General features: G+C 51.2%; 2 protein-coding genes across 10 annotated transcripts in view; one reads left to right on the top strand and one right to left on the bottom strand.

The window, feature by feature from the left end:
* The window catches only part of SYN2 (synapsin II), a 158311-nt gene that overhangs the window by 113046 nt on the left and 30559 nt on the right, over positions 1–14706 (top strand). For 4 of the 7 annotated variants that reach the window (XR_015151884.1, XR_015151883.1, XM_086368727.1 and 1 more), the window contains exon 5: positions 4804–4893. Coding sequence is in view for 2 of the 7 variants with exons in the window: in XM_086368727.1 (XP_086224853.1) it covers positions 4804–4893 (90 nt within the window). In the remaining 5 variants the exon portion in view is untranslated. Of the gene's footprint in view, positions 1–4803; positions 4894–9089; positions 9206–11818; positions 11956–13420; positions 13549–14706 lie in introns of those variants that run through there. The other 3 variants (XM_086368730.1, XM_086368729.1, XM_086368731.1) reach the window with 3 other exon arrangements.
* Positions 3657–13517, bottom strand: TIMP4 (TIMP metallopeptidase inhibitor 4). Of its 3 annotated transcripts, none has more exons than XM_086368733.1 (5): positions 12092–13517; positions 11820–11917; positions 11285–11399; positions 7846–7970; positions 3657–7227 (listed from the first exon to the last, which is right to left on the bottom strand). In XM_086368733.1, exons 2-5 carry the CDS (start codon positions 11847–11849, stop codon positions 7030–7032), a joined length of 468 nt encoding a protein of 155 aa, XP_086224859.1. In that variant the 5' UTR covers positions 11850–11917; positions 12092–13517; the 3' UTR covers positions 3657–7029. The 3 variants fall into 3 exon arrangements, with proteins under 3 accessions (XP_086224859.1, XP_086224858.1, XP_086224860.1); XM_086368732.1 differs by having other exon boundaries at positions 13307–13517; XM_086368734.1 differs by having other exon boundaries at positions 11842–11917; positions 13307–13517.

Below are 14706 nucleotides of genomic sequence, written 5' to 3'. Positions count from 1 at the left end.
TCAGCTGGGGCACGGGGTGGAGCAGGCTCTCACAGTAGGACTTTGTTGTCACTGGCTGGGCTGCCTCTGCTGCAGAAAGGACCTTTGGCCTCACAGCAGAGTCACACAAAGATTCTGTGAAGGAGCCCTTCCAGGTCTGCAGCCATCAGATACAGCAATAAAAACACCTACTTCTTGCCTCCGAAAGATTTAACCATTGGAAAGGCCTGAGGCCAGTGGGGACCAAGGGGATGGTGCACTTCAGAGGGATGTCAGTGTCAGAGTCCTACCAAGTGTCTCAGCAAACTTAAAATGAGATTCATCCACACACATACCAAATCAGACGCTTTTATGCTCTGGAAGTGCCCTCTGAGATAATCAGCTCTCATTCCTTCATGGCAGAAACGTGACCATTTTCAGAAGGAAGGTAAGGAGTATAAGACCACTTATGATGTGATGCCAGCTTCAGAGATTTTCCTACATGAACTTCATTTAATCCTCATAATAGCTTTACAAGGAAGGTGTTATTATCATTATTATCACTTTTTACAGAGAAATGAGACCCAGAGAGGATTCAGTAACTCACCAAAGTTTCAGAGCCAGGATTTCTCTCACACCATCCCTGGCATAAGCTGGGTTACCATGTGAGGAAGAAGCTGGTCTGGTGTTCTCTTCCTGGGCTAGTCTGGAAATCTTGGAGGCAGTGGAAGCCTTTGAGCAGAGAGAAGAGTGCAGCTGGGAGAGGAAGTGGCCTGAGATGGATCTAGGCTGCCCCAGCCTCCCTCTGACTGCCAAGGGGATCCAGCTCCTAGAACTCTGCTGCTCCAGGCTGCTCCTCTCAGAAGGAAACACCTGCCCCTAGTCACATCCTTCTCTTCTTGTTTTTCAAGAGTTATTTCAGCTCTCACACACTGGCTTGCCAAGGGTCATGGCACTGGTGGCTGATTGTGGAGTTCCCAGACCCCAAGCTTCTCCCACTCAGGGAGCTGGAACAGGGGTGTTTGTTTTTTTTTTTTTTAGCCAAAAGGACCCATCACCTCTGCTCTTACACCTGAACTCAGTCTTCCTATTTCCTTGGAAGCCAGGGAGACCTGACAGTGTGAGAGGAAGACCAGTGAGCGAGGAGTCGAAAGATCTGGGAGCTGCTGTAGTGGCCCCTCATTCAGCCTTTCCCTCTGTCTGGCCTGAGGACTTGGAGTCCGAGAGTTCTGCACAAACCAGCTGCCGGAGTTATGTGATTTGAATGGGTTGCTGATCATAGGAGAGCGCGTATGAGGCCGTCAACGAGTTTCCCCTTAGTCACACGGCCTTCCGTGCTGCACTCATCCCTAGCCCTTTCCTCCCTCACCCCTTCAATACTTGCTAGAATTTGGCTCCCTCATAGCCACACAGGGTGGTTCTGCTAGTATCGGCTTTTCTTCTGGGCAATCTCACTAATCAGCCTCCTAAACCACTCTGTGCCCTGGTTTCTTTGTCTGTAAACTAGGAGTGGAGGCTTCCCCAGTGGCTCAGTGATAAAAGAATCTGCCTGCCAATGCAGAAGATGCAGATTTGATCCCTGGGTTGGGAAGATCCCCTGGAGAAGGAAATGGCAACCCACTCCAGTATCCTTGCTTGGAAAATCCCGTGGACAGAGGCGCCTGGTGGGTTACAGTCCATGGGGGGAGGGGGGGTGGTGGCGGTCACAAAGAGTCAGACACGACTGAGCATAAGCATGAAACAAGGAGTAATCACAGTACCTGCCACCAGTCTGCCAGCCTGGTGTTATAGCCCCCAGTGTTGGGGATCAGAAAGAAACTTCTTCTGCGCTGCATGTTCCAGAACTGTGCCAGTGGCCAGGGAGGGGCGGGTCAGAGAGCCTGGGCTGGGGCTTTGCCCCTCCTGGGATCTGGGATCTGGTGAGGGTTCACATTCTCACCCGTTCACAGTTCCAGCACATTGCCGTTGGCGTCACAGGGGAACAGCAGGGCTCCCTGGCCACATACCAAGTTCTCCCTTCATTTTCACTAAGCAGCTGCCACACTAATGGCATTTTATATATTGTTCATGGGGATGAACAAATCTGGTGACTGTGAAGGGGGCTTCCCTCTGAGACGATGACTTTGGTGTGTGTTTTCTAAATGTCTCTACTGTGGCTGCTCCTGGCATGAGGAGAGGCCTCAGCCGTGTTGTGAAGGCTCCACCTTGCCTCTGAGCACATCGGCTATTTCATAGATTGCCCAGGGCAGGCACACGGGGAGTTTGGAAGCAGAAGTAAGACCTATCAGTGAAAGCAGCATTCCAGGGAGAGCAAGAGTTCTGCCTGCCATATTGCTGCAGATTTATCTGAAAATCCTGTCACTGTATGTGGGGTTTTTTTAGAGGCAAATGCACAAGAGTTGAAGCATTTTATTTCCAGGAGGGATAAGGGTAACATTAAATTCAGACCGATCTTGAAATCCCATTTCATCTGAGAAATCTTTCCTGATATATTGGATAAATGGTTATGCTGAGCATTATCTTCCTATTCATTGCCAATACCACCCCCAGCTCCAAATGCATTCTTTTGTCTATGTGGAGAGGAAATGACCCTTATCAGATATTACTTTTGTTTAATTGATGACTGTGTGCTTGTGACTGAGGATGAGCTTCCAAGGAGGCAGGGGTTAGATGCCAAGTCTAGTGCTCTGAGCAGAAGGGACTACAGAAGGTGGAGGAGGGCAGCGTGAGCTCCAGGGGAACCAGCTTAGTGCATGGGAACTGGCTGCCATCTTAGTCTTGACTGTGCCAGGACTCTGGGAACCCGCCGGGGGCCTTCTTGGCATCAGCGTGGTGTCTGTGTAACTCTGCCACATGCTGGGAAGATAGGGCCCCACATGCCTTGGTGCTGTGCCAGGGCGTGGGCTGCAGCAGGACAAAGGTTGTGAGGCAGAGCTGGCATCAGCTGGCGGGGGAGGCTGGAAGGCCTCGGGAGCTCAGGGAGGTATCCAGACACTGAACAGGAGTCCAGTCATTCCAAGTGGCCAGCCAGGACCTAAAGGTGAGGTAGTGGAGGGAATTGGAGAATGCAGGAAAGGTCTGAGAGGTGGTCTTGACAGTCAGAGAATGTGGAAGAACCAGAGAACACCAGCAGGGATGGCAGGGTACAGTGAAGAGCGCACTGGGCAGGATGGGACCCGGGCCCTGTCCCAGCACAGCCCCGACTCCACGCACGACGTGGGAGCCTGTGCTCCCCTTTGCTTCTCTGGCCTTGGTCTCCTCATTTGTAAGATGAGATGTCTGGTCTAGAGACTCTCTGAAGTCTCTTCCAATAATAAAATCTTAGGGCCTTGGGGGTCCATCAATCATACTTGCAGCCCCAGAGGAGGCCTTGGAGATCTAGAGCCACCAACGGCATGTCACTGAGGAAAGTGACCCAGAAACGCCAATGTTTCTCAGCATTTCAAAAATAACAGATTCTGTCTCTACTCACAAAAGGACCACAGCCAATGATCACTAAACAGCAGTCTCATCATGAAATTTAGGAGGAAATACAATGAAAAGATTTTTTTTTTTTTGGCGTGGTTAAAAAGTCTGAAGAACTGACCAAATTCAGTTGTCTATTTTATATATGAAGAAAATGAGGCATAGAGAAGCGACATAATTTGCCCAAGGACAAGCAAGTTCAAGGCAGAACAAGAAGAATCAGAAGACTCTGGTTTTCTAACAACCCAGTTCTGGCTTTTATTGTCTCCCCGTACCAACACACGTGCTAACATCACTGATTGAAAACAGGAACTGGGCTTTTGAAACATGTTCTATCTTTCCCTTCCTTAGTAAACAGAAGGTCGGTTTGATCTGGCAACTCTTCCTTCCAGCAGTTCCAGGTATCAGTGGCTTAGAGTGTGAACCCAGTAGCACCAGAGAGAAGATGCTGGATCACTGCCGCTGCTAGTGCTCTGGGGTGGGTGTGTGTGGAGGTGGGGAATGAGTGTGAACGGACTGAACTGGAAAGTTTCCTGTGGGAAGAGCATGGTCTCTTTAGAGCCTGAAAGGCAGCTGCATGGAGGAGAAGGAAGAGTTACGGGTTAGGACTAAAGGGGTCTGGCTATGAGTCTGGCTCAACTACTTTGTGACCTTGAGTGAACAACCTCTCTGGGCCTCAGTTTCTCCACTTACAAAGCAGAGGGGTGGGCAGGGGACACCAGGGACGCTACATGTTCGCCAAAGGCAGACCCTGACACTTAAGTACGTGCACTTCACCCCTCCTCCCCGGAGCTGCTGGGGCTTCTCATAGGTGAAGGATCCAGTGAGTTCAGTTCTTAGATGAGCAGTGAGTCCAGAAGACAGCGTCTGTCTTTGCTACATTCCATGATTTCTTTTCCTTGGCATTCAAATTTCCAAGACTGGGCCCCTTGTTCCCCCATCCAGCTTCATCACTTGCCATCTCTAGAGATGATGGTGGTTAAAGTTATACAGACCCAAATTGCAACCCCAGCTATCCCTTTCTTCGCAGCACTGTGGCTTCAGGCAGTCACCTACCCTTCCTGAGCCTCATATGTAAAATGAAGATGATAAAGACCCTAGCTCATCAGTTCGATATGAGGATTAAATGAAATATCATTAACACTGAGTAGGCACTGAATGAATAGTAGCTCACTCTTTCCCTTCCCCAACAGAAGCATATGTTCCTGGAGAATAGAGGGTGGGACATAGAGGGTGGGACACCTCTTTTATATCCTCAGAGCACTTTGCACAAAGCCCTCAGTGGAGCAAATGCAGAATAAATATTTGTTCAATGGATTGCCATTTTGTCTGTTCCAGAAGCTGTCTGGGTAAACTGAAACCTTTGCTTCTCTTTTGCAGTTTGCCCAGCTGGTGGCCATCTACAAGACACTGGGAGGAGAAAAGTTCCCGCTCATTGAGCAGACTTACTACCCCAACCACAAAGAAATGGTAGGTGACTGAGAGGGGCCATCAGTCTCTGCTGTCTGCACTCTGAGCTTAGCCGTGTGCTGGCTGTGGGCCTCTGAGGTGTGCCTCAGCCTCTCAACCCCAGAGAAGCTATTGAGGTTGAACTGCAGACCTGCTTTGTGAGGCCACAGTGTCTGGGTTTTAGCTGACAGCCCTCTGTCTCCGAAACTTGGAGACAGAATAGGAAAGAGCAGAAACAGGGGCGTTTTATCAAAAGCTGAGAGTAACAACCTAGATGGATCAACAGTCAGAAGATCCTGCTGCTTGCAGTTCTAGCCACAAGTCACAGACGGTTACATTCCCTCACCACGTGTCAGCATCCCAATCCGAAAGGCGAGTGGGCTTAATGATTCCTGGCCAGGATAGCTAATATGACACTTGCATGGTTTCAGTGAGATTCTTTAAGCAAATAGTCTGTGAGGAGTGTGGAGTGCTCCTCAGATGTAAGCTTTTGTTCCTGATATTATTTACCAGCCCTTCCATTCCCTGGGCTTCCTCAAAATTCAGATAAGGGTTTCACTCTGCTTTTCACTCTACCTTCTCTGAGGCCATCCCAGGATGGCAGAAGGAGCAGAATGATGGGATAGATGGTTGGTACGGAGGCTGCCTCTAATGTTTATACCCCTTCTTCATCTCTGGCCCCACGTTCTCTGCCCCAGGCCTGCGTGGTCAGTGGGTAATCCTACTTAACCCACCAGTGGAGACTCTCTGCCTTAGCTTTCCAAGTCTTGTGTTCCAGGACAGAGATCTCCAGGACTCTCCATTTGCACCATTTCTGTGGAATCTTCTTCTGGTGTTTTGTGCATGCCCCAGCTTATCAGCAAGCCGTATAGAACTTTGGGGCCTTGGAAAGAACTACCTTCTCCATCTTTGCCAGAGCTTCCCCAGGAGAGGCCGTGGAACTTTAAGCACTTGTCCCTGATAAATCCTTAAGACCTCCATCAGGGCTTTCCCTTTCAGGACAAGTCAGGAAGGCTTGTAGAGGCAGAGGAACCCTCAGGGACTGTGCTTGTAGATTTCAGGGCATCCAAGAGAGGACTGAGCAGAAGGCTGGGCGAGGAGCTCTCGAAGCTGGCTTCGTCCTGCTGTAGCATCTAGCAGGCTGACCACTTGAACTGTAACACTTGCAAAGTATATTTCTCACCTACATCCTCTCCCCCAAGGGCCCTTGTGTTCTTTTTCTCCTGTCCTGTAGCCTAAAATTTGCTCTCAAGAGAGGACACCCACCCCTCACCCCTAAGATCTCTGTGAGGCTTGAAGAGGGAATTTCAACTCTATAAGAGAAAGGCTTTTTTTTTTTTTTAAGCTTAAAAAAGATTTTGAAGTAGTAATGAAAACATTAGTAATCTAGTAGAGAAGGACTTTCTAAAGGAGACAGAGAAGAAGCCTTTTGGACAGCAGTTGAGGACATTAAGTATAGTTAACCTGGAGAGACAATACCCAAGTCTATTCTTGCTAACTGGGCCAGGCCCTGTGCCAAGAATGGTATAGAGGGGATTACACTGTAGGCTTCACATTGAACGACTCCTTGTCCCCCTTTGTCACCCCCCTAAACAGATTGAAAGTATATCTGAGGATCAGAATGAGTTGAGACAGGAGGAGTAGATGAAACACAGCCAGAGGATGTTGTTCTTTTCATTTCTCCAAATCAGCCTGTTTATGATACTGTCACCCACGTTCTGCTCTTATATCTCACAAGCCCACCCCATCCCATATGTATAACAGTCATCATTTCTCCCCTGTCAGATCAGTTAAGATAAAAAGAAAACACATTTATCTGGGGAGAAAAAGGAATAGTCCTAGCTTTGAAAAAAGAAACTAAGCCAGAATCAGCAACAAATACCAGCTCAACTAGAAGGTTCGGAGGCAGGGATAAAGGGCTGAGGGTGGGAGAGAAAAGTCCTGCTGCTTTCCCTAGTCCTTGGCCCGACGTGTTCTGGACTGGGGTCCTGGACACAAGCTGCCACATGCCCCATCCCTGCCCTCATGCTGGCCACACCGTCCACCTGGTACTTCCCCTTGTCTGGCATCCATGAAGCACGTGGGGACAGCCAGCGCCCTGCCAGGAAGGAAAAGGGCTTGGTCTTCGGGACTCTCAAAGGGTTGTGGCGATCCGTCCTAGGGCTGGATGATGTCAACAAACTCCTTCCTGAGGGGCAGGCGTCCCTGGTACCAGCTACAGCTGCCATCAACATGCTTCATGCAGACATAATGCTGGGCCTGGTACCCGTAGAGCTTCCGTTCCAATAGCCAGTCTGTCCAGAGGCACTCATTGGGAGCCGAGATGGTGCAGGGCACCGCATAGCAGGTGGTGATCTAGAGCCATAGCCACACAACATCCAGGTGAGTAGGGTGTCCTTTTTCTATTCTTGCCTTTCAGACTCCTACATGTTCTTACAGCCTAGCTCAAATGCCCCCTGGCGTATAAGGCCCTTGCAAGTCTCCAAATTTCTCCCTTAGTTCTCTTTCCTCTGTACTCTCCACATACAGTATTGCCTCCCAAAAGGCCCGAAGGCCCTTACTCTACCACTGACCTAAGCAAGTCACTTCACTTCCTATAACATGAATTTCTTCCCCATAAAATGGAAATCTTAACTCTTCATAAATTTGTTTTAAAGACTAAATATCTTAAATAAATTAACCATTACAGGTCCTGACAAAAAGACTAGACTCTTTAAGTGGTAGTGTATTATCCCAGTGTGTCTTATATGATGGCTGCCTTCTCAGCCAGAATGCAAGTACATTGAGATCAGGGACTATGGGCCTTGTTGCTTTCCCACCCCCAGCTTTGAACGATGCCTGATCCATCACAAACCTCAAGTATAGTACAGCAAGTGAATAGATCACACACACGGGAAGGAAGGAATACACGAAGGGTGAGGCTGCATGGCCCTTCCCCCACCCCCGAAGACCTTGGAAATGGACAGTCCTTACTTGGCAGCCACAGTTCAGATGGTAGTGGTGATTCAGACTTTCTCTCTGCAGAAAGGACAGGTTCTCCCAGGGCTCAATGTAGTTGCAAAGATGGACAAAGACTTTGCCATCACTGAGGATCTGACCTTAAAGGAGAGATAGAGGAGAGCCAACATGAGGAGTCTGCTTGTGGAGCTCTAGGAGTTCTTGAGGGAGCCCAGAATCACAGCCTCCTCGGTATCTTGTGGTGGAAGTGGTGACATGGGGCTCAGTGAAGGAGCCAGAAAAACCTCTACTGTCTTTATATCAAAGCCATTACCAGATGATGTTTGTATGAGGGAGAGTTGTAGGGCAAAGGGCTTTCCATTAGCATGGTGCAGACAGAGGGATGTGGGCTTTAAGTCAGAATCTTGGTGGAAATCCCTTCTTTTCTATCATTTACTAGTGTGTGACCATAAGAAAGCCATGTAACTTCTCAGCTGAAAGATGAGAATAATAAGGTTATTGGCAACATTAAATGAGAGAATACCCATAGAAGATGTTCGATACTTAGTAGGTCTCTCTTCCTTTTCAACCTTTTCCAACCTTTCTCCTGCTCCAGTGATATCTTGGTGAGTCTGTCCCCTTCCCCTTCTTTACATATCACACTCTTTCCTATTTTACAAATACCCTTTTTAGTACCACCTTGTCTGCAAAGCCATCCCTGGCCATACTAGCCCTCACCTCTCTTAGAAGGTCAGTCATTCAGTCATTTACTGGCTGAGCAACTACTATGGCCTGGTGCCAGGAATACAGGAAATAAACACGACAGGATTTCTACCCCTAAGGAGCTAAAAACTAGTAGGGAAGACAAATTGTTGTTGTTCAGTTGCTCAGTTGTGTCCAGTTCTTTTCGACTCCATGGACTGCAGCATGCCAGGCTTCCCTGTCCTTCACTATCTCCCAGAGTTTGCTCAAACTCAAGTCCATTGAGTTGGTGATGCCGTCCAACCACCTCATCCTCTGTCATCCCCTTCCCTTCTCCTCCTGCCCACAATCTTTCCCAGCATCAGGGTCTTTTCCAGTGAGTCAGCTCTTTGCGTCAGGTGGCCAAAGCAGTGCAGCATCAGCTTCAGCATCAGTCCTTCCCGTGAATACTCAAGGTTGACAAACAAGCAGAAAATGATACCGTTGTATGATTCTATACAGGATGTGGTATAAGAACAAAGGAAACACAGTTATCTCTGTCTGTGGAAGGGGTGGGGGCAAGAAGGGTGTCTAAGATGATACTTGGGTTGGGCGTTGAAAGGATGGGTAGGAGTTCAGCTGCCAGACAAGTTGGGGAAGGACTTCTGGACACTGGGACGGACGGACACAGCCCTGCAGAATACCTTTTGCAACTGCAAGTAGTTTAAGCCCCAGGGGAAATGAAGGGCTGGGAACGGCCACTGAGCAGTGACAGGAGGCAGGGCTGGGGAGGTCAGCGGGTCTGCTCTCAGAGGGTATTAGGCAGAAGGGCTGCATCTGCTGCTGCAGAGTATGGGCACCAGGATGAGTTTTCAGTAAGCCTGTGCTTTGTCACTTAACCCCACCTCCGGGTGGACTTGACCTCCCTGAGGCAGCCAGCGCGTGTCTGCATCCCTGATGCACTTCAGCCCCTAGCAGGGGGCAGGTGCTCAGGAAGGAGGTGGCCCCATCAGCTAGTCCCGGGACCTGGAGATGCCAGGGGCCTGTTCTGCCCCTGCTCTCCCATCCAGAGGTGCCCGGTCCAGCACAGTCCACGTCCTCAGACCTGGGGCCCTCCACCTGCGTGGCCTCCAACACCTGTGCCTTCTTAGAAATCTGAACTGTGAAGGAGCTCCTTGATTCCTCAGACCTGGGGCCCTCCACCTGCGTGGCCTCCAACACCTGTGACTTCTTAGAAATTTGAACTGTGAAGGAGCTCCTTGAGGACTGTGGCATGTTTAGTGCATCTCCACTTGCCTGCCCCAGGCCAGGCAGTGAGGAGGTGGTCACTCATTGCTGAAGGGATGGACAGAGAGTGGAATTCCTCCTTCTGTTCTCCCCACCAGCTGTGTTTCTCTTTTCCTGGCCTTCTTTCTAAATATGTTTTATCCTTTAGGGAAAATTTAGATCCCACTTACACAATGAAGGCTTCCCTAGTGGCTCAGATGGTAAAGAATCTGCCTGCAATGTGGAAGACCTGGGTTTAGTCCCTGGGCTGGGAAGATCCCCTGGAGAAGGAAATGGCTACCCACTCCAGTATTCTTGTCTGGAGAATCCCGTGGACAGAGGAGCCTGGTGGGCTACAGTCCATGTGGTCTCCAAGAGTCAGACACGACTGAGCGACTACACTTTTACTTTCACTTTACACAGTGAGGCTTCCCTGTCTACAACCACACAGATACCTTCCCTGAACAACAAAATAATTCAGTATTGCATTCATTCAGTTATGGATTAGATTCTTTTGAGGTACTTTAACTATTTTATCCCAGTCAGTGGAGGATGAGGAGATCTGCCTGGGCCCAAGGTCTTGGAGACAGAATCATATTAGAATCAAGGCTGCTATTAGGGCCTGTGCTTTACTGCACTTCCAGAATAAGGCCTTGGGTATGAGTCAGTCACGAACCAAGAGTGTGACCCGTCATGGCCGCCTAAAGCTGATGCTATCGTAGGCTACAGTGACTGTTATGTGTGTGTTGTGTATATGTGGGGTGAGGTTGCGAGTGTACAATCCTCCTTTGTTCTGTGTGACTCAGACCTTCCTGCAGTGTGGTCCCCGGTTCAGGGCCCAGTGCTGGGGAGGGACGGGGACAGGCTCTATCCCGCTGAAAGTGGCCAGGACAGGAAGGGGTCTGGGGATCACGGCCAGCAGAACCTGGAGCTAGAGTGCATGTATCTATTGTCCTCAGGCCTCTGAAGGGTCATCCTGGAACAGAGGGCAAAGCTGAACCCACCAGGGGCAGTTTCAGAGTGGCATAATTTGGCTCAAGATACCAAAAACCTCAGGCTTCCCAGATGGCTCAGTGGTAAAGAATCTGCCTGCCAATGCAGAACATGCAAGAGAAGCGGGTTCGATCCTTGGATCAGGAAGATCCCCTGGAGGAGGAAATGGCAACCCGCTCTAGTATCCTTGGCTGGGAAACCCCATGGACAGAGGAGCCTGGTGGGCTACAGTCTATGGGGGTTGAAAAAGAGTCAGACACGACTGAGCATGCACACACCAAAAATCTTACATCATTTAAAGCTGTTTGGAAACAGAACCAGCTGCCCTAGGCTGGGACAGCAGCCTGTGAACTAGAAAGGCAGTGGCACTGACAGGGAGGTTACCAAGGCTTCTCCCAACTCAGGCTGCCTTGAGTAACGCAGCTGCTTGTGCCCAAGAAAACGGCTCAGCTTGCTGCCCAGGGTCAGCCTGGCTCCTCCCTGCCTGCCTTCCTAGGGCAGAGACTCATAGGGCCGCTGCTGGTCTTTAACTTACCAGTCAGGAGATACTGCTTCTGGCTGTTAGCTTCTAGTTTCACCCCACAGAGGGAGGAATCAAAAGGCGTATAAATATACTGAATATCGTTGACTTTCTCAAACCCTTTGAACATCTGAAAGGTAATTACGAAAGAGCAATATTGAGTCAGTAAGTGTACTTTATATCTTAACAGGAAAAACTTTTTCTTAATCTAAAAAAGTTAAGTGAAAGTCTAGTTCAGGACTTGTTGCGCACAGATGGCACCGCTGGGTCTTATCTCCCTAAAATATTTAAACCTTGGTTTATTCCAGTGAGAAGGGAGGCTCCTCTAGCAGCCCCACGCACAAGCACAGAGGGCCTGTCCTGCACTGTCCTCTGGCTCCTATGGCCTGCCTTCTACATGTCATCCACTCTGCTTCAGTATCTATACCCCTAGCATCACTGAGCCAGGCCGCCCGAACCACCAGCCCCACAGCCCCACCCCTCCCAGGTCACAGCCCCCACCTCCTCCTAACAGCCCAAGGGGGTGACGCCCTGTCCTGCCCCCATGTACCTTTATCTGTTTGATTTCATACCGGATCATTTTTTGAGGGTCAGCAGGGTCTGTGCTGGCAGGAACTACCTTCTCACTGGAGATCTTGGCCCGGATAGCTGCACAGGAAGAGAAAAGAGGGGACCTTCAGCAGCCGGTGAGAGTGATCCTCCTGGGATCTGGGTGACCTGTGGCCCTCTGGAGAATTCTGAAGGGGGGTTCTGGGTTTAGGTCTCGGTGGGTTGCGAGGAAGATTCTACAATCCCTGGAACTTCCAAACCCCTCGGACCTACCAGGTCCTCGAGTCTCTCCGCTCTGCCTGCTGCTCTGGGGAGTCCAGTTCTCTGTAGCCCAGACTAAGGCGGGTGGAGATGGGCAGGGCCAAGGAGCCACATGAGGGCAGTCAGTGTGCAGTCATCCACTGCTATAGCCCAGGACCTCAGAGAGAGCCCGACCGAGCTGACGTTGGCAAATGTTTATTGAATTAATAAATATCCTGACTGTGCACAGAGGTAGTTCATCTCTTTGTTGTTCGGGTAGTAATCAAAACCTGTTTATGAAGTTCTTCCTCGGTGCCTGGTCTAACACTGGGTCCTAGGCCCACAAGCACGGTTAGGGAAGGGCCCCCACCTTGCAGAACTCTTGGTTTAGTGGAGAACACTCTTACAAAGACCAACAGCACAGCACACTAGGAGCACAGAGATGTTGGAGATGTTGTGGTAGCACCAGGAGTCAGGAAGCCTTCAGAGAAGAGGAGACTCACTGGTTTTGAAGGATGAATAGGAGTTTGCCAGGAAGTTAAGGGTTTTTGAAGAAGGGCATTCCAGGCAGAGAGAAAGGGTAAAGGGTGTGTGTTGGGGTGGGGCCGTGATGACAACCTCAGTTATAGTCTTGGATACAGAGGGATGTTTATCATGAAAGCCCAACCCTCTGAACCCCCTCCCCCCCAACCCCCCTAACCAATGGATCAGAATAATCACTGGATAGTTCCGGAGACTTGTTATTCAGTGACATCCCATAACTGCAGTAGGCAGGGGAGAGGGGATCGCTCTGGAGCCCTTTACACTGTCTTTGGGCTCATTCTCTCAGTTGTAGCTGACTCTTTGCAACCCCATAGACTGTAGCCCACCAGGCTCCTCTGTCCATGGGATTTCCTAGGCAAGAATATTGGACTGGGTTGCCATGCCCTTCTCCAGGGGATTTTCCCGACCCAGGGATCGAACCCTTGTCTCTTGAGTCTCCTGCATTGGCAATTGGGTTCTTTACTACTGCGCCACCTGGGAAGCCCTACACTGTCTTTGATTCTCTGGCAAGTCAGCGGGTCTCTGCGTTTGCATGGTTGCTATGGCGCCGGCCCGGCCCAACCCACCGGTCGCAGCAGGAGGCAACTGGGGCGGGATTTGAGCTCCACCCCTTCCCTCGAGACTCCAAGTCCGCGGCGCGGCCCCACCTCGACCCCACAGACCCCCACCCACTGCTGGGGCCCTCGAGGGCTCCCCCGGACTCACCGAGCGCCGAGTGGCAGACGTGCTGCTGGGGGTGCGCAGGGGCGCAGCTGCACGCCTCGCCCAGCCCCGGCGGCCGCAGCAGCGCCAGCAACCGCAGCAGCAGCGCCCAGCTCGGCACGGGCCGGGGACTCTGGGGCATGTCTCCGCAGGGCTGCGACTGATCCTGCGGGGACTGTCAGACCACACTGCCCCTCCACGGCTTCTCCAGAGCGCGGCGCGCCCCTCGCCCTTGGCTTTATGAGGTGGACCTAGAGCCAATCCCGCCCCAGTGGGCTCCGCCCTCCCTTGGCCGCAGGCCACCCTCGGGCGGCCGACCCGCGGCCCTCCTGGCCGGCAGGCTCAGTAAGGCGCAGGGGAGAGCCGCGAGAGTCCCCGTGCTGTTTCCCTGCCTGAACCTTCTCGAAGTAGAGGGAAGGCACCGGGAAAGGGGATGGCGTCAGGACAGAAGGACAGGGCCACAGAGACAGATGCTTGGGGAGCACAGAGACCAAGGGTCTGTGACTCAGACAAAAGGAGCAAGAGTGCGGAGAGGCTCAAACAGAAAGAGTGAGACAGGCAGAGTCAGAGAGAGGCAGACAGAATTACAACAGGCAAGAGAGACAGCGACAGAGAAGGCCGGACCTCTTGCTGAGCTGCACACTGGGAATGAGACAAGCTCCTCAGGGCTTCTTTCAGCTGCAGGAAGTGTTTTGAATGCCCTATTTATGAGGCTCCAAAGCAACAGCAAACAGTAATGGAACAGGACAGGGAAAGTTGGGGTGTGTGTGTGTGTGTGTGTGTCTTGGCTCTATTGGCTGGGGGGTGGGGAGAGACAGCGGAGAAAGCAGCCGGTGCCTTAGAAACCCTTTTGCGTTCCCCGAGCCCATGCAGATGGCGTGAGGACAGTGCTCTTTGAGGGGCTCAGAGCATGGGGTGGCCCATCACTCGGGGCAAACCTGGGCCCTCAAAGCCCTTTCTCTGCTCTTGGCCACCCTGATGTCCTGTCTCAGGGCCCCACTCAGCCGAGAGACTGCGTCTTGTTATAGAGGGCGGGGCCGCTTTGAAAACGAGTGAGGCACTCGTGGACTGACGCCTGTGCTGTTTGACAGGGAGCGTAGTGCTCCGAGGCTGCGAGTAGAGACCCTCGGGGTGGTTGGAGGGAGTCTCCACAGTCTTGCACAGGACAGTAGGAGGCTGGGTGCCGCTTCTCTCCCTCAGGCGCTTCACACCCTTGCCTCGAACTGAACTTGAAGCTCCTTGCCCCAGCCTCAGCTGGCCGCAGCCAGGAGTGCTGAAATCCTCAGGTCAGGCACTCCCAGTATCTGGTCACACTCAGGATTCCCACAGGAATCTGACTTTTCGTCAGAGTCAGTAGTGTATCCTCTGAAAGACTTCTTTTCATCTCGAGGTGGTCATGATGT

This window comes from Bos grunniens, chromosome 22, assembly GCF_055505025.1.
Source record: "Bos grunniens cultivar Pamir isolate PY7600 chromosome 22, Bosgru_T2T1.0, whole genome shotgun sequence".
Lineage (NCBI taxonomy): Eukaryota > Metazoa > Chordata > Mammalia > Artiodactyla > Bovidae > Bos > Bos grunniens.
The sequence above is the reverse complement of the archived record's forward strand: the minus strand, read 5'-3'. Positions and strand labels throughout refer to the sequence as shown.

Excerpts from the sequence above, each read along its gene's own strand:
- TIMP4 (XM_086368732.1), bottom strand. The coding sequence starts at position 13,445 with ATGCCCCAGAGTCCCCGGCCCGTGCCGAGCTGGGCGCTGCTGCTGCGG. Across the intron at positions 11,918-13,306 it reads CGTCTGCCACTCGGCGCTCG|CTATCCGGGCCAAGATCTCC; the intron begins GTGAGTCCGGGG and ends CTTCCTGTGCAG. Across the intron at positions 11,400-11,819 it reads ATGAAATCAAACAGATAAAG|ATGTTCAAAGGGTTTGAGAA; the intron begins GTACATGGGGGC and ends ATTACCTTTCAG.